We start from the raw sequence: 22,216 nt of genomic DNA, 5'->3' as shown, positions 1-22,216 counted from the left end.
TCCCAGGGAGCCATCCTTTATAATAAAGAATAAAAAGATGAGAAAACAGTTAGCAAATTTAATTGCTATATTGAATAAGTCTGATTTATTTAATGTTCCACAGTCATAGTTGCCTACCTCTGCGGAGGAGCAAAAGGTGTTTTTTGTGTCTTCTTGGGGGCTAAGCTCGATAAGTATAATTTAGCGACATCGAGTTAAAACCTTACAGCAGCTGCCATACGGTCTTTCCGGGGTGGGATAGACAGAGGTGACCAACACAGGAATAAGGTTAGATTTTCAGTAAAAGAACGTCAGATTCTGTGATTTAATGGCTTTGGGCGCCGCCTTGTGGACTACTCAGGTGGGGGAATCCCAGGCTTGGGGACCCGGTACCGGGAACCGAAAGTGAAACCCCAGGCTCTGGGGCGGGGGACTGAGGCAGAAAGGAGAGGGATAAAGGGGACAGGGGACCCAGAGCAGGCGCTGGGTCACCCGGGCACTCTGCTCAGCCCCCAGACCGTGCGGCTAGGTCCGCTCCAGCCCCATCCTCGGAGTCCGTGCTGCAAGCAGGCAAGTCCTCCCAGGGAAACCCGGGTGGAGTTAGGAACTGGGAAGGTGGGGAGGAGGATCATGTTTGGAGGTTTGCAGAGGGGCCCCCTCCCTTCTATCATCACCCTCTCTATCAAGAAACAGCATCAACCCCTGAGCCCTGGGGAAGGGGAAAGAGCTCTGGGGGTGAGGAGCTCACCCACTGAGCCCCGGCTCCGTCACGTACCTTCCAAGGTCTGAGCCTGGGCGAGCCGCTTCATTTCTCTGAGCCTCAGTTTCCTTATCTGTAGAAACGCTGGAGTGGGGCTAGATGCCCCTATGGCTCCTAACAACCCTGATTCCTATGAGCCCATCAATTAAGCTATGACTGGGAACCTGCTGAGGAGTTTGGGGTTGAGCCAGGGGCCCCTCTGGTAGGGAGGGAAGCGATCCTGGTAAGGGGCAAATGGTGGACTTGGTTGGAGGGGCTGCCTCCCATAATCTCTCCTTATTCCTTCACAGGCCCCAACATGCAGCTCCCTGCCCTGAGGCCCTGGGCTCCCCTCCTCCTGACTGACCTGATGCTGCTTAGGTTGTTGCAGGGGCTGCTGGGAGCCCTGTTCCCTCCAGGGCTCCTTGGCCTTTGGCTGGAGGGGGCTTTTCGCATAGGGGTCCTGTGGGGGGTGCTGAGTTTACTGGGGGGTCTTGGGAAGGTGGGGGAACTACTGCCCGCCTTGTGCCTGAGCACGCCCCTGTTCCTGTCCCTCAGGGCCCTGGTTCCAGGGGCCTTGAATGCCCCCCCTGTGCTCCTAGCTTCAGCCCCGTGGGCCTGGATGCTGGTAGCTTACGGAGGAGGGGGACTGGGCTGGGCTGTGTGGGAGGTGCTGAGCCCCTCAGAAGCCCCTCCCTCAGCGCAGGAGAAGAAGCAAGGCCAGGAGAACAGAGCCATGATGTGGAGGCTGCTGAGACTGTCCTGGCCTGACTTCCCCTTCCTTGCTGCTGCTTTCTTCTTCTTGGCTGCTGCAGTCCTAGGTGAATGGAGGAGGTGGGAGTGAGGGCTGGGCACGGGTCTGAGGACATGGCAAAGGGTCCTTGATGTTGCTCCCTTCCCTTCCTGCCCATGCCCCACCCAGGTGAGATGTTCATCCCCCACTACACTGGTCGTGTGATTGACATCCTGGGCCAGGACTTTGACCCTGATGCCTTTGTCACTGCCATCTTCTTCATGTGCCTCTTCTCCCTTGGAAGGTCAGTGACTTGGTGGGGGCAGGAGGAGGTAGGAAATCCTACCCTTATCCTTTAGGGCTCTGCCACTCACTGTGTGTGGCCTTGAGAGAATTACTTCATATTTCTCTGCCTTAGTTTCCTCTGCAATAAAATGAAGGGGGTTGGATCAGATGCTAACAATTCCCAAATCCCATGATCCTGAGGGGATTTCTCATTACCTAAACCTTTAGTGATAGCTCCTGGCCAGCTGCTCCTAGGTACAGAATCTGCCCTCCTGAGGCAGGGAAAACATCTCTCTCACAAGACTTAGATCTGGGAAAGTGACTTTTTAGATGCTCCTCCTCTGAGGTAGGAGACATGGATCTCCCCCAACTCAGGCAGCACCCATTCTTTTGTGTGTGTGTGTGTGTGTGTGAGGCAGTTGGGTTAGGTGCCTTTCTCAGGGTCACACAGCTAGTAAGTGTCAAGTGTCTGAGGCCGGATTTGAACTCAGGTACTCCTGACTCCAGGGCCAGTGCTCTATGCACTGCACCACTTAGCTGCCCCTGGCAGTACCCATTCTAACGAGGGGACACATTTCCCATCTTTTGGAAGTTCTTGTTCTGCTGATGCAGATGAAGTGACCTGTAGTCCTAGAGCTATGACTGAGGGGGGAGACAGGAATTAGACACTTGACAAAGGGATCAGCAACCTCTTCATTCAATTGTATTTATTTGGCATCTGACAGTGGGAACATTATTTTGTCCTAGGAGCTTCTTTCCTTCTCTGCCAGGAGAGGGGAGATATGGTGCACCATGTGCTCAGAGACCTTCCTGCCTTTTTAAATATGCAGAGTTTCATTTCCTTTCAGTGACCCCTTTATGTATATTTCAGGAGTCTTTGTATATGGTGTTCTCCTGGTACTGTTTATTTCATCTTGCATCAGATTATAAAAATCTTCCCATGTTCCTCACAATTCCTTGTATTTGTTATTTCTTACTGCACAGTCACGTTCCATTAGATCCACATATGTTCCTTTTTCAGTCATTCCCCAGACAATGGGTTCTCATTTCTTTCCAGTTCTTTGTTACTGTTAAAAGTGCTGGTATGAACATTTTGGTATATGTTGGACCGTCACTTCTGTTCTTGATTTGCTTAGGGCATAAGCCCAATTGTGGGATGGCCCATTTAAAAGGTTTGGATGGTGTCGTCATTTTACTTGCATAATCCAGAACTGCTGCACCAGTTCACAGCTTCACCTATAGGGTATCAGTGCCTGCCTTCCCACAGGCATTCAGCCATTCTTATTTTTTGTCAGCTTGGCCAGGTATGTTCTAGCACCTTGACTTCCCAACATGCTCAGGCCTTCCCATGTCAGAAGAAGCTTGTGCTTGTTTATATTTTTCCTTCTAGTTATTGCCCTTCCATTACTAATCTAGGGTGACCTACTCCTTTTCCTCATCTTCCTTGACTCTTTGTCTTCTGTCCATTGTCCCATCACTCTACTGAAACACTATTCTAAAAGTTCATCAATGACTTACTTATTGCCAAAACCAAGGCCATTTCTAAAATCTAACGCTTTAATTTCTGTAGTATTTGACATGATTGGTCACCCTTCTCCCTTCCTTCTACATGTCTGACTATACTCTTTCCTTTTTTATGGGCATGATCTGCAGACCCTATTTTTTTTTTTTTTGCTGGGCAATGAGGGTTAAGTGACTTGCCCAGGGTCACACAGCTAATAAGTATCAAGTCTCTGAGGACAGATTTGAACTCAGGACCTCCTGAATCCAGGGCTGGTGCTTTATCCACTGCGCCACCTAGCTGCCACATTCCAGACCTTTGAATAGGCCAGTTCCCTAAAGCTCTACCTTAGTGTTCAGACCTCCAATTTTTCTTACTCTGTACTTTCTGGGCTGATTGATGCTCATACTTTCAAGCTTACTTCCATTCTGATGATTCCCAAAGCTATATCTGTTGTTCTGATACCTCGTCTGAGTTCTAGGCCCACATCTTCAACTGCCTGCTAGACATCTCCATTGGATGTTCCTCTGTCACTTCAACTCAATATATCCCAAATCACTCTCTTTTAAAAAAAAACCTTATCTTTATTTATTTCTCTAAATATTTTCCAATTATATTTAAAACTTTTTAAGTTTCAAATTTTCTCCCTCCCTTCCACACCTTCCCCTCCATGAGATGTCAAGCAATTCGATATCAATTATATATGTGTGGTTATGAGAACCTATTTCCATATTAGCCTTGTTGCAAAGGAAAACACATACAAAATAAAGAAAAAATTTAAAAAAAGAATGCTTCAGGGCAGCTAGGGGGCACAGTGAATAGAATAATGGCCCTGGAATTAGAAGGACCTGAGTTCAAATCCAGCTTCAGACAATTGACACTTACTAGCTGTGTGACCCTGGACAAGTCACTTAACCCCAACTGCCTCGCCAGAAAAAAAAAAAAAGAATGCTTCAATCTGCATTCAGAGTTCATCAGTTTTTTCTCTGGAGGTGGATAGCATCTTTCATCATGAGTCCTTTGGAATTTTCTTGGATCATTGTCTTGATCAGAGTAGCCAAAACTGTTACAGTTGATCATTCTTACAATATTGTTCTTACTGTGTGCAGTGTTCTCCTGGTTCTGCTCACTTCACTTTTTGTGAATTCATACAACTCTTCCAGGGTTTTTTGGAAACCCTGCTGCTCATTTCTTATAACACAATAGTATCACAATCATATGACAATTATATGTCATAACTTGTTTAGTCATTTCTCCAATTGATGGGCTTCACCATGATTTCTAATTCTTTGTTACCACGAAAGAGCTGGTATAAATATTTTTGTAGAAATAGGTCCTTTTCCTTTTCCTTTGACTTCTTGGGGATACAGACCTAGTAGTAGTATTGCTGGGTCAAAGGGTATGCACATTTTGAATGCCTTTTATGTATAGTTCTTAATTGTTCTCCAAAATGGCTGGACTAGTTAATAACTCAACCAAAACTGCATTAGTGTCCCAAAGTTTCCACATCCCATCCAACACTTTTCATTTTCTTTTACTCTCAGGTTAGTAATCTGATAGGTGTGAGGTGATACCTCAGAGTTGTTTTAATTTGCTTTTTTCTAATAAGTAATGATGTAGAGCATTTTCCCATGTGACTATTGATACTATTGATAACCTTGATTTCTTCTTTTATAAACTGCCTGTTCATATCCTTTGACAATCAACTGATTAATGGTTCTTATTTTTTTTTAAATTTGGTTCAGTGATAATGAGGCCATTTTCAGAGAAATGCTGTAGAATTTTTTTTCTGAATTTCCTGTTTTCCTTCTATTTCAAATCAAATTAATTTTGTCTGCGGAAAAGCTCTTTAAACTCATGTAATCAAAACTATCTACTTTATGTCCTGTAATCTCCTCTATCTCTTCTTTAGACATAAGCTCTTCTCTTTTCCATAGATCTCACAGGTATAAACTTCCATGCTCCACTAATTTCCTTAAGATATCACCCTTTAGGTCTAAATCATTTATCCATGTTGACCTTATCTTTGTGTTTGATATGAGATGTTGGTGTATGCCTAGTTTCTGCCAAACGAATTTCCAGTTTTCCCAGCAATTTTTGTCAAATGATGAATTTTTACCCCCAAAGCTTGAACTTTTAAGTTATCAAACACTGGATTATTGTGATCATTTACTCCTGTATATTATGTCCAGTCTACTGATCTATCACTCTATTTCTTAGCCATAATAGATTGTTTTGTGATTACCACTTTGCAATATAATTTGAAATCTAGAACTGCTAGGTCACCTTCCTTATGTTTTCATTGATTCCCTTGATTTTGTTGTTCTTCCAGATGAATGTTACTATTTTTTCTACTTCTATACCATAATTCCTTGGTAGTTTGGTATGTCACTAAACAAATAAATTAATTTAGGTTGAGTTGTGATTTTATTTATATTTACTTGGCCTGCCCATGAGCAATGAATATTTCCCCAGTTGCTTAGATCTGTTTTTATTTATGTGAAAAGTTTTATTTTTGTAATTGTGTTTATATAATCCCTGGGTTTATCTTGGCAGGGAGATTCCCAAGTATTTTATATTGTCTGCAGTCATTTTAAATAGAATTTCTCTTTCTATCTCTTCTCTCTGGGTTTTAGTAGTATATAGAAATGCTGTTGATTTATGTGGATTTAATTTGTATCCTGCAATTTTGCTAAAATCGTTCATTGTTTCAACTATTTAGTTAATTCTCTAGCATTCACTAAGTATACCATCATATCATCCACAAAATGATAGTTTTGTTTCTTTATTGCCTATTTTTATTCCTTGAATTTGTTTTTCTTAGTGCTAAAGCTAGCATTTTTAACAATACTGAATAATAGTAGTGATAATTGACATCCTTCTTTCTCCTCTGATCTTATTGGGAAGGCTTCCAACTTAACCCCAATACAGATAATGCTTGCTCTTGCTTTTAGATAGATATTCCTTATTATTCCAAGAAAGGCTCCTCTGATTCCTATGCTTTCTAGTGTTTTTAAATGGGAATAGGTGTCAGATTTTGCCCAATGCTTTTTTTAAACAATGGCACAGTGGATAAAACACTGGGCTTGGAATCAGGAAGGCTCATCTTCATGAGTTCAAATCTAGGCACAGATATTTCCTAGCTGGGTGACCTGGGTAGATCACTTAACCCTGTTTGCCTCAGTTTCCTCATGTGTAAAATGAACAGGAGAAGGAAATGGCAAAGGATTCCAGTATCTGCCAAGAAAACCCCAAATGGGGTCATGAAGAATTAGACATGACTGAAATAACTGAACAATAAAATTGATAGAATCATATGATTTTTGTTTCTACTATTGATCTGGTCAATTATGCTAATAGTTTTCCTAATATTGAACCAGCCCCACATTCTGGGTATAAATCCCTCCTGGTCATAATATATGATCTTTGTGATGTATTGCCATAATCTCCTTACTATATTTTTATTTAAAAATTTTTTTTGCATTGATATTCATCAAGGAAATTGATCTCTAGTTTTCTTTCTCTGTTTTTGCTCTCCTTGGTTTAGGTATCAAGACCATATTTGTGTGATAAAAAGAATTTGGCAGAATTCTTTCTCTACCTAGTTTTTTTTCAAATAGTTTACATTAGTATTGAGATTAATTGTTCTTTATGTGTTTGGTAGAATTTGTCTCTAAGTCCATCTTATCCTTGGGATTTTTTTCTTAGGGAGTGCTTTCATTGTTTGTTTGATTTCTTTTTTCTATGATGTGATTACTAAAGCATTCTATTTCCTCTTCTATTCATCTGGGCAGTTTGTATTTTGTAAATATTCATCCACTTCACTTAGATGGTCAGTTTTATTTAAATTTATTTGAGCAAAAATAATTCCTAGTAATTCCTTTAATCTCATCTTCATAGGTAGTGCATTTACCCTCTTCATTTTTTGGTACTAATAAATTGGTTTTCTTCAAATTAATCAGCATCTATTTCTATTTTACCTTCTGCTTCTGGATTTATTTTCCAGGTCAGCTGTTTTTCCAAGGAGATATTTCACATTGCCCTCTATTTTTTAATTCAATTGGATTTGCTTTACTGTGTCTTGGTTTCTCATAAGGTCACTAGCTTCCATTTGTTCAATCCTAGTTCTTAGGCAATTATTTTCTTCAGACAGCTTTTTTATCTCCTGTTCCATTTGACTTTTCAAGGTATTGACTTGTTTCTTATGACCTTCCTGCATTGCTCTCATTTCTCTTTCCAGTCTTTCCTTCCCCTCTCTACATCTTCTTCTCTCTCTCTTACTTTCTCTTCTAAGTCCCTTTTGAGAGCTTCCATGGCCTGAGAACAGTTCATATTTTTCTTGGAAGCTTTGGATGTAGGGGTCCTGAGGGTGTTATCTTCTTCTGAGGGTACACCTTAATCTTCCTTGTTGTTGAAGAAACTTTCCATAGTTCTAAACTTTCTTTGCTTGCTCATCATGCTGTCTTTTACTTGACTTTTTTTTTGAGGGGCAATGGGGGTTAAGTGACTTGCCCAGGGTCACACAGCCAGTAAGTGTCAAGTGTCTGAGGCCGGATTTGAACTCAGGTACTCCTGAATCCAGGGCTGGTGCTTTATCCACTGCACCACCTAGCTGCCCCTACTTGGCTTTTAACTCCCCACTGGGGCACCCTGCTTGTAGGTTACACTACTGTCCACAGCTTCAGAGGGTCCCAAGTGTTTTGGTTTGAGGGAGGGCAGGTTTTTCTCTCACCTGGCCTGTTCTTTGGTCCAAAGATAACCTTAAGACTACTTACTAAACAACCAACTAGCAAAGCTTTCTGTGGTGTGGTTCTTAGCTTCAAAGTGCCTGCGCCCTTCCCCCACCTGGGCCTCCCACCACTCAGGTTTTCTTCCTGGTTCCCCATTGGGGAAGGACAGCCAAGTCCCTCCCTAGGGCCTGCTGACACCCCTGCACTTTCCCCCCGGCCAGCCGTTCAGTCCTCTCACCTGACGGCAAGCTCAGTTCCAGAAAATGCTGGTGCTGTAGCTGATTCGGAGGCTCGGTGGTTAAGTTCTTCTGGTACGGCATGCCTGGGGTCTCTGTTGGCATGATCATGGGGTTGGACTTTACTAGTAGCTTAGCATGGCCCCCTTTAATCTGTCTATAGCTGGAAAATAATCTTAGTCTATATTTTTGTGGGTTTTTCTGCTCCAGGGGTTCTTTTATTGCTGTTTTGGGGGTAATTGTATCAGGAGCTCTGTGTGTTTAATGTCTTTCCTCTGCCATCTTGGCTCCACCCCACCTGTCTGACGACTTTCCCTTCCCAGATTTTGGCACCAGAAATGTTTGGAGGAGATTTGTGACCTGGATTGGGGAGGCTGGCTCACCTAAAGAAGTGGAGGCTAATCAGGAATCTTGCAAAATAGAGAGATTGATTAGGAGAGAGAAATATGGCCAGGGAACAGATCACCTTGGTAACTGTCCCCAAATTAATCAGCATCTAGACAGTAAAATCTCTCCTTTAATGTCATTTTGAATGAAAGTCATCATCTTCTGCTCTTGAACCATTTGAGAATGCCAAGGCCTTTGGGGACAAGGACGTTTGTTCTTGAGTCTTCATTGGAGGTGGCTATAGGACCTGCAGGAGCTGTTGTCAGGCTGCATCTACCCAGGATAATCCCTTCGGGTGCTGAACTGGAAGCATTGCTATTTCCAACACTCTCTTGTTCAGGAATGTCACCATCAGGGCCTGAATGGAAATGGTGGTAACATGGTGGTGGTTTGGCTTGCCAAGCACATGCTGCCATCTGTCTCTCTCTCCGTGTGCCCTCTGCTTCAGCCAGGTTAGCTTGGGCTGAGAGTGGCAGCTGTTTCTGGCCCCTTCTCTTCAGGAGTTGCCTCCCCAAATGATGCCCATGAGCCCTGGCCAGGAAGCAGGACTGGTGGTCAGGGGTCTGATGCCAATTCCTGACTTCTGGGCTTATCTGGTGACAGTTGGTCAGCATCACTGCCAGTTGTGAAGAGGAAGAGGGACCCTATGTCCTGGATGATTTCTCTCTTCATCAATGGTTTCAGGGCTGGGATGGAAGCTGGACTGCTGGTTGAGAGATAATGCTCTTCCCACATTTCTTAGGTTCTTTGTTTATGCTATTCTTTTCTCACTGCCTTAGATGCCTTCCCACCTTCTTAGACTGGCTGAATCCTGGCCACCTCAATAGAACCCCCTCCTCCCACCATTAAATGGTTCCTGACTACCCTGACCACCTTCTTCTCCTATTTCTTACATCATTTATCTGTTCCATGGATTTTTGTGCTATTTTGTATATGATTTGTACTGTATCTTACCTGTTTGCCTAGTTCATAAGTAAGAGGCGGGAAAGTCTACAGTCTGCAAAAGTGACCTGTGGGTAGGGTTTCAATCTCTCAAGCAGGACTGAAGTGCCAGAATGGCCCTTGGTGTAGCATATCCTCTTGTTTCTGTCACGCAGGCTACTTTTGTGGTGGGACTTAAATTGAGGTTAGTTCATAGAAGCTTCATTTCCACAGAATTCATCTCGTTCTGTTCCCTCCCTCCTTTGGTTCCTTCCTCCCTCCCTGTCTAGTTCCCTGTCTCTCTCCCTCCTTACCTCCCTTCCTTCCTTCGTTTCTTCTTTTCTTCCTTCTTGGCACTTAGTTTTGCTTTCTTTTAGCATCTCAGTAAAGACTCAGAGACAGCTAGGTGGTGCAGTGAACAGAACATTAAGCCTGGAGTCAGGAAAACCTGAATTGAAATGCAGCCTCATATACTCACTAACTGTGTGACCTTGGGCAAGTAACTTAAGCTCTGTTTGCCTCAGTTTCCTCAACTGTAAAATCGAGATAATAATAGCTTCTACCTCTCAGGGCTGTCTTGAGGGTCAAATGAGAAAATATTTGTTAAAGTGCTTAACTCTGTTCTTGACACGTAGTAAGTGCTAAATAAATACTAGCTTTTATTTTCATGACTTCCTCTGAAAATGTTCCATGTCTTTGCTGAACTAATAGGAAAAGGGGTTTGCTTACTTTGTGGATAAATAGGAATCCTTAGGAACATGGTGGCAGTGAATCAACCAGCTCTAGATCTCAGAGAGGACCAGGAAAATTGGAGCAGAGACTGAGAATCTAGGCAAGATGATCAGATAAGTTGTGGAAAGTTGCAGAGTCCCTATTTCCTTTCTGATGGTGCTATCTCTTCACATCATGCCTTTCACTTGTCCTGCAGCCTCTCCTACTTCTCCCCAGCAGCCTGTAGGGGAGAACTGAACACCAACAGGTCCTTGGTCTGTGTGTGGAATTAAATTCTACTGCCCTCCTTTCACTTGGGTTTCTCCTGCCAGGCCTCCTCTCTATCCCCATACATCTGCCACCTGGGCAGTGGATAAGGCACTGTCCCTGGAGTCAGGAGGACCTGAGTTTAAATCTCACCCCAGACACTTACTAGCTGTGTGACCCAGGGCAAGTTATTTAAGCCAAATTGCCTTAAAAATATCCTGATCTATATCTTGTTACTGGGCCCAGATGGCTCTGGAGGAGAGAGGTTGGTGACCTTGCACAGCCCTGACTCACTGAAATCCAAGTCAGTGCAAGTCAGGACATCAGGGTCCTCTTCCTGAATGAAGAACGAAGAAGAAGAAGAAGAAGAAGAAGAAGAAGAAGAAGAAGAAGAAGAAGAAGAAGAAGAAGAAGAAGAAGAAGAAGAAGAAGAAGAAGAAGAAGAAGAAGAAGAAGAAGAAGGAGAAGAAGAAGAAGAAGAAGAAGAACAAGAAGAAGAACAAGAACAAGAACAAGAACAAGAACAAGAACAAGAGCAAGAACAAGAACAAGAGCAACAAGAACAACAACAGTGTTCTCACCTGTTTTCCTTCTCATGCTTTGTCTTTCTCACCCCCAGCTCATTATCTGCTGGCTGCAGAGGAGGTCTCTTCACCCTCATCCTCTCCAGAATCAACCTGCGCATTCGGCGTCTGCTCTTTTCCTCCCTGCTCCACCAGGACCTTGGCTTCTTCCAGGAGACCAAGACAGGTGAGGCCCAGAGCCTGGATCTTTGGTTCCTCTGGGCTTTCCTGACCGCTCAGGGCCCCGTTCATGTCCTGCCTCCCTTCCACAGTTGAATGTACATTGAGCTGGGTCCCTACCACAGTGGGTTGTGGTGACCTCCTCTGGGCATAGAGGCAGTTCTCTGAGTTTGGATGACACTGAGGGGGAGCTGCCCCAACTGCGGTTTCTGGGTTTGTCCATCCCATTCTGGAGCAGAGCCTCGTTCTTTCTTTCTCAGGGGAGTTAAACTCACGCCTGTCTTCAGACACCTCCTTGATGAGCCGCTGGCTCCCTTTAAATGCCAATGTGTTCCTGAGGAGCCTGGTGAAGGTCATAGGGCTGTATGGTTTCATGTTCAGTCTCTCACCTCGCCTCACCCTCCTCTCCCTGCTTGAAGTGCCCCTCTCAATGGCTGCTGAGAAAGTCTACAATGGCAGACATCAGGTATGTCAGGGCAGGAGCACAGCTTAGGGCAGAGGCATAGACTGGTGCTGGTGGGATGGGCTATAGGAGGAGCCTGGGGAGAGAAGGTGGGGATAAGGGATGGGGAAGGAGAGAGTGGGAGTGAGGTGGGCAGAGTGGCTCCAATATGGGAGATAGGATAGTGGGGTGTGTGGCGGGCATCTTCTACCCCTTTACCCCACTTGTCTTTCCTCTGGTACCTTCTCCCCAGGCAGTCCTGCAGCAGATCCAGGATGCAGTGGCACAGGCTGCCCAGGTGGTGCGGGAGGCCGTGGGGAGCCTGAAAACTGTGAGGAGTTTTGGAGCAGAGGAGGATGAGGCCCGGCGCTATGAGGAGGCCTTGGAGCATAAGCGTCAGCTAGAGTGGCGCCGGGACTGGGAGAGGGCTGTGTATCTGCTCTTCAGGAGGGTGAGCCAGGCCTAACAGCTTAGTGGGACATGGCCAAGGGGCTTCCATGATAGCCCCCTAGGGGAAGCTGCTCCCAGCCTCTGTTCTCTGCCCCTCCCTCTTCCATTCCTAGCCCCTTGGTCCCCTCTTTCCTAATCACCATCAGCACTGCTTTTCTCTGCTTGTGGTAAGAGGGATGGGGATAAGAGGTGGGGAGGGGCCCTGGTGAGGTGCCCAGCCTTATCCTCACCCCATTTTCCTCTTCTCTCTCAGGGACTTCAGCTGGGGATGCAAGTGTTAATGCTGAACTGTGGGCTAAGGCAGATCTTGGCTGGGGAGCTCTCCAGAGGAGGGCTCCTCTCATTCCTTCTCTATCAGGGGGATGTGGGGAGTTATGTGCAGGTAAGGCAACAGACTCTTCCTGTCTTTATTTCACTTTCAGGCTTTGCTGGGGTGGGATGCAGAGTTTTGAAAACTAGTTTTCCACACACCTGATTCTGTGTTTACAGGGAAATACGGATGTCTCTACATCTCTATTATTGAAGAATTAGGGCTCGGTGGCTCAAATATATTGACTCGAACCCTCATATTTTTCTAGACTCTAGTGTACATCTGTGGGGACATGGTGAGCAATGTGGGTGCTGCAGAGAAAGTTTTTCGATACCTGGACCGTGAGCCACAGATGCCTCCTCCTGGAACATTGGCCCCTCCTTCACTGCAGGGCCTTGTGGAATTCCAGGATGTCTCCTTTGCCTATCCCACCCACCCAGCCAAGCCTGTCCTCAAGGTGCCTGAGATTGGGAGGAACCCAGGCATCCAGTATTGTAGGCCTGAGCTTTCTTCTATGTGAAAGGGGTGGTGGGTTGACCCTGGTCTTTAACCCTGATTTTCCTGAGTCACAAGGACTCTCAAGGTGAGAAAGGAGGTTTTCATCCATTTCTCTCATTGATTATTGCCTCTTTTCCCCTTCCCCTCCAGGGAGTGACATTCACTCTGCACCCTGGGAAGGTGACAGCCCTGGTGGGGCCCAATGGGGCTGGGAAGAGCTCAGTGGCTGCACTGCTGCAGAATCTGTATCAGCCCACAAGGGGGCAGCTGCTGCTGGATGGGGAGCCACTGCCCCAGTACCAGCACCAGTACCTGCACTCACAGGTGACCAGGGATAAGGAGGAGGGGGGATGAAGCTGAGGAAGCAAACACTGGGAGAAGTAGGGGTGGGCAGGACTGGGGGAGAGAGAAAAAGATTTCTTCTCCTGAGGACCTATGGACTAGGGGAGGGTCCCTTGGATCCCTGCTCTGGTGAGCTCACCCAGCCTCCTCTGCCCATCCAGGTGTCTGTGGTTGGGCAGGAGCCTGTGCTGTTCTCAGGGTCTGTGAGGGACAACATTGCCTATGGACTGCAGAGCTGTGGGGATGATGAGGTGAGGGCTGCTGCCCAGGCAGCCCGTGCTGATGGATTCATTGCCAGTCTGGAGCATGGGCTGGACACAGGTACCTTCCCCAATCTTCAGCCCTGTGATAAGGAGTTTTTAGATCGAAGGGAACTTGACCATTCCCTCATGAGGTCAGCAGGACGCCACTGGGCATTCTAGCTCTAACACTGGCATTGTTCCCTATCCTTTCTTCTACCCTGGGTCTTCTTATTTATATAACAGTCCTTTGGGAATGCTCAGACAGACTTTTTGCCCAGACCATGTGATCTGTGTGAAATGTGATGCCCCCTCTCCCTGGATGGCACCTTTGGGCACACATCCCCATGACCCTCTTCATCTAATCTGAGGGGAAATGGTGGAGGGTAAGATTGGAGACCAAAGAGTGTTTCCTGTACATGGAATAGTCCCAGACCACCGTCTCTGAGGAGGGTATATTTGTCTCTTCAGCTGTTGGAGAGAAGGGGAGCCAGTTGTCTGCAGGACAGAAGCAGTGTCTGGCCATTGCTCGGGCCCTGGTGCGGAATCCCCGTGTCCTCATCCTGGATGAGGCCACTAGTGCCCTGGACATGGAGTGTGAGCAGGAGGTAAGGACAAGGTGCTGGGAAGAGTCAGGACTCTGTAGGCAAATGAGGGCAGGGCCCGAGCCCCCTCAGGAAGTGGTCTTAGGGACAGGCAGAGCTCACAGGTCTGTGTGGGGCAGGGGAACTGGAGGAAAGCATGCCTGGGCCAGGTGTCTCCAGGATTTGGGGTGATTACGGACCCTGGCAATGAAGAGGATAGCAGGGAAATCATGGGTGTGTCTCTTCTCAGTATTCTATATGCTACACGAGAGGGCTCGAAGGAGTCTTCTGAGGGGATCCTGGATATTGGGGCAAGTGGTGGGTGTCTATGGGCTCCTCCCTTTTTCTATCAAATCCTGCCCTACCCACTGACGTGTCCCATCTCCCCTATGATCTTAGGTGCAGGAAGCAGTGCTGGGGTAAGCATGGAGGTCCCTGTGTTTGTTTCTCTAATGCCCAGTCTTCTCACCCCCAGCTTCAGGAGAGGATGCTGCAGGGGGGTCGGACAGTGCTGGTGATCGCACACCGCCTGCAGACAGTGAAGGCTGCTGACCATATCCTGGTGCTGGAGCAAGGGAAGGTGGTGGAGCAGGGGACCCACACTGAGCTCCTGGCCCAGAGAGGCCTCTATCACCGCCTGGTGCAGAGACAGCTTGAAGACTGAGTCCCTGGAGGCAGGATGGGGGTGGAGCTTTATACAGGGTTTGGGTTGGGGTCTGAGTCTCTAGGATCCAGGGCAATCCCTCCTCTGAGTGCCCCTAGCCTGGGCTCCTGCACAATATCCACTGTAGCTGGGGACATGATGGGGCCTCGGACAGGAGGTACCCCCAGGGACATCCCTTTCAAGGGACTCTGTTGTTTTCCTGCTTGTGTTCAGAGCCCTGTCTACCTGTGTCTGGGCATGCAAGTCAATAAATAATTTTTCTAAGAATGGACACAATGGTGAGGAGGGGAGGACTAACAATGTTAGCGCTAGGCTCTACACATGTCTGGAGAGAAGGTCTGAGCTGGTTTTACTGGAACTTTCTTATGGTGCTAAGTGCTGTTTTTATTCCAGGTTCTCAGGGACAGCTCGAGATAGGGGCCTGCAAGGTCTCAGTGCTCTCAGTGTGGTCTGATCTAGGTAAAGTGTGATTGTTGGCCCCTGGTCTTAGGTGGGGTTGAATCTGAGCCACATAGACAGGGTTCCTCCAGAGCAATACAAGCTCAAGAACCTGTTGGAAATGAATGAAGAAAGTGGGAAGGAAGTGAGCCTGGTAGTAACAGATCTCAAAGTGTACTACAAAGCAGTGATCATCAGAAGTGATTTTGTACTGGCTCCACCAGGCACACGACCTACACAAGCAGGGAACAGTCTAGCACAGGGTTTGATAAACCCAAAGACCTAGGTTGGTGGACTGAGAACTAATTTTTCAACAAACACTACAGAAGCACTGGGAAGCAGTCTGGCAGCAAGTAGGCCTAGACCAACATCTCCCACTGTGTAACAAGATAAGCTCCAGCTGAATAAGTGGCTTAGAGAGAAAGGGTGACATTATTAACAAAAGAGAGAGGAAAGGAAGAAATTACCTTTCTGCTCTATGGAAAAGGGAAGGATTCCTGACTCAACAATGGATAGAGAGGGTCACATAAATGATTTTGATTGATAAAATCAAGAAGTTTTTGCATATATAAAATGTAAGCAGCTATTTCCAAGATATATAAGGAACTGATTCAAATTTATAAAAAGCCATCTTCAATTGATGAGTTGTCAAAGGATATGAATGTAAAAAACAAACAAAAAAAAACACCAAAGGATATGAATGGATAATTTTTTTTGTTTGCAGTGCAATGAGGGTTAAGTGACTTGCCCAGGGTCACACAGCTAGTAAGTGTCAAGTACCTGAGGCTGGATTTGAACTCAGGTCCTCCCGAATCCAGGGCTGGGGCTTTATCCACTGGATGGATAACGTTTAAAGGAAGAAACCCGGACTATGAATAGCCAAATGAAAAATACTCCTAATTATTACTAATTAGAGAAATTAAAATTACTGCAAGTCTAGGGTTCCCCTGCTCAGCCATCCCATTGGCAAAGTTGACAGAAAGGGAAAGTGACAAATGTTGCAAGAGGTTGCAGCAAAGCAGGCCCAGGAATGCACTGCTGATGCAGGTGAATGTCATACTCACTCTGAAAAGCCTGTTTGGGACTATGATAAAAAAGTGCACACATCATTCCTAGACTTATACCCTAAAGAGTTCAAAGAAAGAGGAATGGACTCATCTGTACAAAAACATTTGTAACAACTCTTTTTTTTGTAGTAGCAAGAACTTGAAATAGAAGAGATGCCCATTGAGGAATGGTGCAAAAAATTATGACATTAATGTAACGGGATACTCTATTATAATTACAATGTATTAATACATACATATATAGCTGTAATTGCAACATCATTACAATGTATTAAGATGGATTTATGGGGCAGCTAGGCGGCGCAGGGGATAAAGCACCGGCCCTGGAGTCAGGAGTACCTGAGTTCAAATCTGGCCTCAGACACTTAACACTTACTAGCTGTGTGACCCTGGGCAAGTCATTTAACCCCAATTGCCTCACTAAAAAAAAAAAAATTTAAAAAATTAAGATGGATTTATGACAGATAAGAAAACTCAGGTCACAAAAGCGAGGTGACAGGGACGTAGACGACGAGGTTCCCGAATACCAGCCCAGAAATCTTGCCTTTAATAAGAGGCTGCCTCTCCTGGCAGTTATTTTGCTTTGATCCTTTCTGAAGAGCCGGCTGAATAAGGAGGCAGAGCTGAGATCCAGGAGCCGGGAAAGGAGGCGTTTCTAATTTAACACAATGTTTGTTTGACCTGGAGATAGTACCCATTCATATGTTTCACCCAATGAGACTCCAAGGTGCTGAAACGTCACTGCTTACTGACCGGTCTGGTTGGGGAAGGTTCTTATGCTAGGAAAAAGAAACTACTGCTTTCCTTTAAACCCGGGGACTTCCCAGTATGTAGCCAGTCTGTGAAGAGGGCTAAGCTGGCTGGGAAACTCAGACACTGAATGTTGCCAAGTGTAAAGGCTACATTAGCAGGCAATTGAATTTGGTGCCCTCTGCTGGTCAAAGCAATGTACTGTAGCGACCTCTTCCCTTGTTCAACAATGGTCCTTCCTATCTTTGACAGGGAATCATTGGGCCTCTGCTTGCAGAGACAGAAGGTAAAGTCCCATAATGGGACCCCACGATGCTTCCCTTCCTATCATTTATGCATTTATTTAACTTGTACAGAAGTTTTTCAGTCTCAGGCAATCAAAATCATCAATTTTTTCTTTTGTAACTGCCTTGTTTGGTGAAGAATTCATCCCCTACCCAGGTCTTTGAAACAAGGATAATCCCTTTCTTCCAATTAAAAAAAGATGTGCTCTTTAGTACTCAGGGTAGTCCATTTTGAACTTATTGGGGAATGTGGTGTAAGCTGGTGGTCTGAGGCTGATTTCTGCTAGACTGCTGTCTCCTTTTCCCAGTTCTTATCAGATATGAAGCTCACTCCATATAATGTATGCTTTTAGGTTGACTCAAATCCTGACCCCGTTCCCTCAGGGAGCTTACATTCTTTTTTTTTTTTTTTTTTTGCGGGGCAATGGGGGTTAAGTGACTTGCCCAGAGTCCCACAGCTAGTAAGTGTCAAGTGTCTGAGGCCAGATTTGAACTCAGGTCCTCCTGAATCCAGGGCCAGTGCTTTATCCACTGTGCCACCTAGCTGCCCCCTGGGAGCTTACATTCTAATAGGGAATTCAACATTGCATCATCAATGGCATGTTTTCAAGTTTGTGGGTTACCCACAGCTGGAAGGGATATTAATACTGAGGATGACAGATTTAGAATTCAAGACTGTTGACTGGTTAAACAGGTGAGTTTGACAAAGTCATTTTACAAGCCTACAAGATGGGGAGTGCAAGATGGATAATGGTTCATCTCAAAAAAAGATCTGGAGGTCTTAGTGAACTGACTTCCAATTTAATGGGAGACAGTTGTATACTAGGGCAGCCAGAAAAACTGATGCAAACTTGGGCTGAGCTCACAGGGACAAAGCCTTCAGGAAGAGAGTGGGGAGGGTTCTGTTTTCCTCTGCCCTGGCCAGGTCACATCTGTCCAACTCTAGACACCACATTTAGGAAGGACATGTGTGAGTTGGAGATTATTCAGCCAAGGGTGAGCTGCATGGTGAAGCCGGTTGAGTTCATGTCATGTGGGACCTGGTGGAAAGAAATGTTTAGAAGAAACCCCTGAGAAGGCCCATGAGGGCTGTTTCCAAATATCTGAAGGGCTGTTATGTTGCCTCTCCCCATGCTCCCAGTACAGCATCCAGTGGTCAGCCCCATGATTGCTGTTCACCCAACATGAGTGGCTAGAAGATGGCTCTTGGACTAATGCTGGAGTAGACTCTGGAAACAAGTTTCATAACAATAGTTCTGTCATCGTGCTCCTGGTTACCAGGCCCTTCCTCCCAGAACTGAGTTATAAAAATAGAAGATTGGGATGGGAGAGGGAATAAGTGTGTCTATGGCACTCAGTGTGTGCCAGGGTCTGGAGAAAGTGTTCTGAAAATGACAACAAACACATTTTATCTTGTTTGATCCTCACAGTCCTGCCAGGTAGGTGCTGTTAACCTCATTTTACAGGTGAGGTAACTGAGACAGACAGAGGTGAAGTGATTTGTGAAGGCTCAGGGACTCCATGCCCTGTTCTTTATTCCCTTCACCACCAGCTGCCTAGGAAGAGAAGGAGAGTTCTCCAATCCAGCAGTTTCTTGGATCTCATCTGCAAGAGGTATTCAATGGGGTCAGGCTGTTTTATGTACCTCCTGGCCTTCCTTATTTTCTTGCCTGTGTGGAATCACCCAGGCCTTGACTACCTCTATGATCTGGGCAATATCTTTCCAAGGAGACCTTGGGGAAATAAAGAGTAGAATTTTGGCAAGAGCACTGCTTTTTTTTTTAATGCACATATTTACATAAAATGTTTTTTTAAAAAAATATATTATTTGTTTTTAACATTCTTTTTTTTAATGGGACAATGAGAGTTAAATGACTTGCCCAAGTCATTTACAGCTAGTAAGTGTCAAGTGTCTGTCTGAAGCTGGATTTGAACTCAGGTCCTCCTGAATCCAGGGCTGGCACTTTATCTACTGCACCACCTAGCTGCCCTGTTTTTAAAATTCTTTTAAAAAATTTTGAGTTCCAAATTCTCTGTCTCTTTCCCACCCCTCCCCTGACCATGAGATGAGCAATATATGAAATCATGCAAGACACATTTCCATATTAGCCATATTGCAAAAAAGGGGAAAAAATAAACGAGAAAATTATACTTCAATTTGTGTTCAAAGTTCATCAGTTTTCTCTCTGGAAGTGGATAGAATTTTTTCATCATGAGTCCTTTGGAATTGACTTGGATCATGATATTGATCAAAGCTGCTAAGTCTTTCACAGTGGATCATCATGACAATAGAGCTGTTACTGCACATAATAATCTCTTGGTTCTACTCCTTCCTTTTAGCATCAATTCATATAGGTCTTCCTATGTTTTTCTGAAAACAGCACCCCTATCATTTTTAGAGCACAATATTACTCCCTCACAGTCATATGCTACAACTTGTTCAGCCATTCCTTACTGATGAACATCCATTCAGTTTCTGATTCTTTGCTACCACAAATAGAACTGCCATAAATGTGTTTGTACATACAGGTCCTTTTCTCTTTTTTTGATCGCTTTGTGGTACAGACATAGAATGTAGTAGTGGTATTGCTGAGTCAAAGAGTATAGACAGTTTTATAGCCTTTTGGGAATAGTTCCAAATTGTTCTCCAGAATGGTTGGACCAGTTCACAACTCCACCCACAGTTTGTTAGTGTCCCTATTTTCTCTCATCCCCTCCAGAATTTGTTATTTCTGATAGGTATGAGGTGGTACCTCAGGGTTCTTTTAATTTGCATCTTGCTAATCATAAGTGTTTTACAGCATTTTTTCATATGAATATGGATAGTTTTGATTTCATTTCCTGAAAAACTAACTTCATATCCTTTGACCATTTATCAATTGGAGAATGGCTCTTTTTTTTTTTTTTTTTTTTACAAATTTGGCTATTATACAGTTCCCTATATATTTGAATAATGAGAACTTTATCAGTCACTTGCTGTAATATTTTTTGATATTACTTCATTTTCTATGGTACCTTTTTAGCAAAATGTAGTTTCCCTGAGTATCTCTTTTAAGTAGGTTAATTTTTTCTTTTTTTTTTTCTGATGTTACGATTGCTAGTCCTGCCTTTTTTGCCTGCTTTGCTTATGATCACTGTCTTCTTTTATTCACCTTCCTTTTTGTCACCCCTCTCCTCACCTTTCTCTTATCTCCTCTCCCTCCTATTTCCCTGTTGGCAAATTAGATTTCTATACTCAATTGAGTGTGTATACATAATTTTTCCCCTTTGAATCAATTTAGATGGTAATGAGGTTCAATATTGCCTGCCCCATATTCCCACCACTGTAAAAGCACTTCCTTGCAGGCCTCTTTTATGTGAGAAAACTTTTACCATTCTATCTCTCTCTCCCTTCCCCCTTATCCCCAGTGCATCACTTTCTTACCACTAAATTTTTTTGAGATCATTAAAACATAATTGACTCACACACATGTCCTCTGTCTATGTAGATAGACTCTTTCTAAATGCCCAAATAATAATAGAGTTCTTAGGAGTTACATATATCATCTTCCCATAAAGGAATGTAAAGAGTTTCACTTTATTAAGCTTCTTTCATGTGTATTTCCACGTGTGTATGTGTGCATGCATATCTTAGAGTGAATGAGTATATGTGCATTGTGGTCATGTGTGAGTATGTGTGGGCATTATTGGGTGTGATTACATGTGTGTATGTTTGCATGTGTTTATGTGCATGTATGTGTATGTGCACTTGTCTCTGTGTCTGTGAGGGAACTGAGGGCATTAGGACAGTAAGTGGTTAATTGTGAGAAGTGAGGGAACCTCACTGACTCCATCCTGTGACTCAATTCTGGAGGTAGTAAAGTTCCCTTTTTATTTGTTTATGTGTCTAGTCCAAATTCTGTCTTGTGAGAAAACTTTATTCCATTGTGGGAATTGGGAGAAAAACCTTATAATATTGTTTGAACCTAGCCCTGCATTGCTGGGAAACTGGACCTGTTGCTTAGAGACCCCTAACGGAGGACCTAGGTAATGCTGACCAGAAAGCCAGTCAGATCCGAAGATCAAAACAAGTAATTTTCACACCATTATACATCTCAATCCACCCCATGTCTTATCTAAAAACTGGCCTCATACTGATGAGTTATTCTCTCCATGTTCCTTTGATTGTTTACAGACACTTTGGGGAATGGGACGCCTTTTCTGAATTCAGGGAATTAGACCTGTTCACTCTTCCCCTCCCAACTTGGAAAGTCCCTAATCTTTCCTCCAATTAGAGATCAGATTACCTTATGTTGTATTGTTTTCTTTTCATTACTTGGCCTTATTTGATTAATTGTTATTAATGCATAAAAGTCTTTCTCCCCCTGTATTTGGGGTCCAGGCCTAAGCTGGGGAGGTCTGGTCCTACTTTGTTAGGTCATTGCCATGCATTGCTTAATAAATCAATATGCTGAGAAGATCCAACTTTTGTTTATCTGAGTCATTTGTCTTTTACCTATCACATATGTGTAGTGGTAGTCTAGTAGGCTTGAGTCCAGTTAGGGATACTTAGGCCCTGAGGGCATTCTGACCATGGAGAAATATGGTTGATCAGCTTGCTGGGGTTATTTAGAGATTACTTTTTCCTTGGAAAAGCAAAGTAGTTACAAAAAGCCTTCCTGGAAGAGCTCAAAAAGGATTTAAAAAATCAATTGCGAGAGGTAGAAGAAAAAATGGGGAGAGAAATGAAAGCAAAACAAGAAAACTATGAAAAAAGAATCAGCAGCTTGGAAAAGGAATCACATAATTTCACTGAAGAAAACAAAGCCTTGAAAAATTCATTTGGCCAAATGGACAAAAAGGTGCATAATCTCACTGAAGAAAACAATACCTTAAAAAATTCATCTGGCCAAATGGACAAAAAGGTGCATAATCTC

General features: G+C 44.4%; 1 protein-coding gene across 2 annotated transcripts; it reads left to right on the top strand.

Annotated features, from left to right (window-relative positions):
- The first annotated feature begins 351 nt into the window (after positions 1–351).
- On the top strand, positions 352–15,032 carry LOC122756010 (antigen peptide transporter 2-like). 2 transcript variants are annotated; one of them, XM_044005039.1, is made up of 12 exons: positions 352–549; positions 1,030–1,539; positions 1,641–1,755; positions 11,109–11,239; positions 11,493–11,698; positions 11,928–12,125; positions 12,378–12,506; positions 12,703–12,891; positions 13,083–13,256; positions 13,436–13,595; positions 13,985–14,121; positions 14,573–15,032. In XM_044005039.1, the coding sequence occupies exons 2-12, from the start codon at positions 1,038–1,040 to the stop codon at positions 14,759–14,761; spliced, it is 2,130 nt and encodes a 709-aa protein (XP_043860974.1). In that variant the 5' UTR covers positions 352–549; positions 1,030–1,037; the 3' UTR covers positions 14,762–15,032. The 2 variants fall into 2 exon arrangements, with proteins under 2 accessions (XP_043860974.1, XP_043860975.1); XM_044005040.1 differs by having other exon boundaries at positions 13,436–13,525; positions 14,573–14,750.
- Positions 15,033–22,216: the final 7,184 nt, after the last annotated feature.

Source organism: Dromiciops gliroides, chromosome 4, assembly GCF_019393635.1.
Source record: "Dromiciops gliroides isolate mDroGli1 chromosome 4, mDroGli1.pri, whole genome shotgun sequence".
NCBI lineage: Eukaryota > Metazoa > Chordata > Mammalia > Microbiotheria > Microbiotheriidae > Dromiciops > Dromiciops gliroides.
This window is presented reverse-complemented; position numbering and strand designations above follow the sequence as displayed.

What these genes read in the sequence shown, in the direction of transcription:
- LOC122756010 (XM_044005039.1), top strand. Translation starts at nt 1,038, where the DNA reads ATGCAGCTCCCTGCCCTGAGGCCCTGGGCTCCCCTCCTCCTGACTGAC. An exon ending in TCTACAATGGCAGACATCAG is followed by an intron (nt 11,699 to 11,927) that starts GTATGTCAGGGC and finishes CCTTCTCCCCAG; the next exon opens with GCAGTCCTGCAGCAGATCCA. An exon ending in TGTATCTGCTCTTCAGGAGG is followed by an intron (nt 12,126 to 12,377) that starts GTGAGCCAGGCC and finishes CTTCTCTCTCAG; the next exon opens with GGACTTCAGCTGGGGATGCA.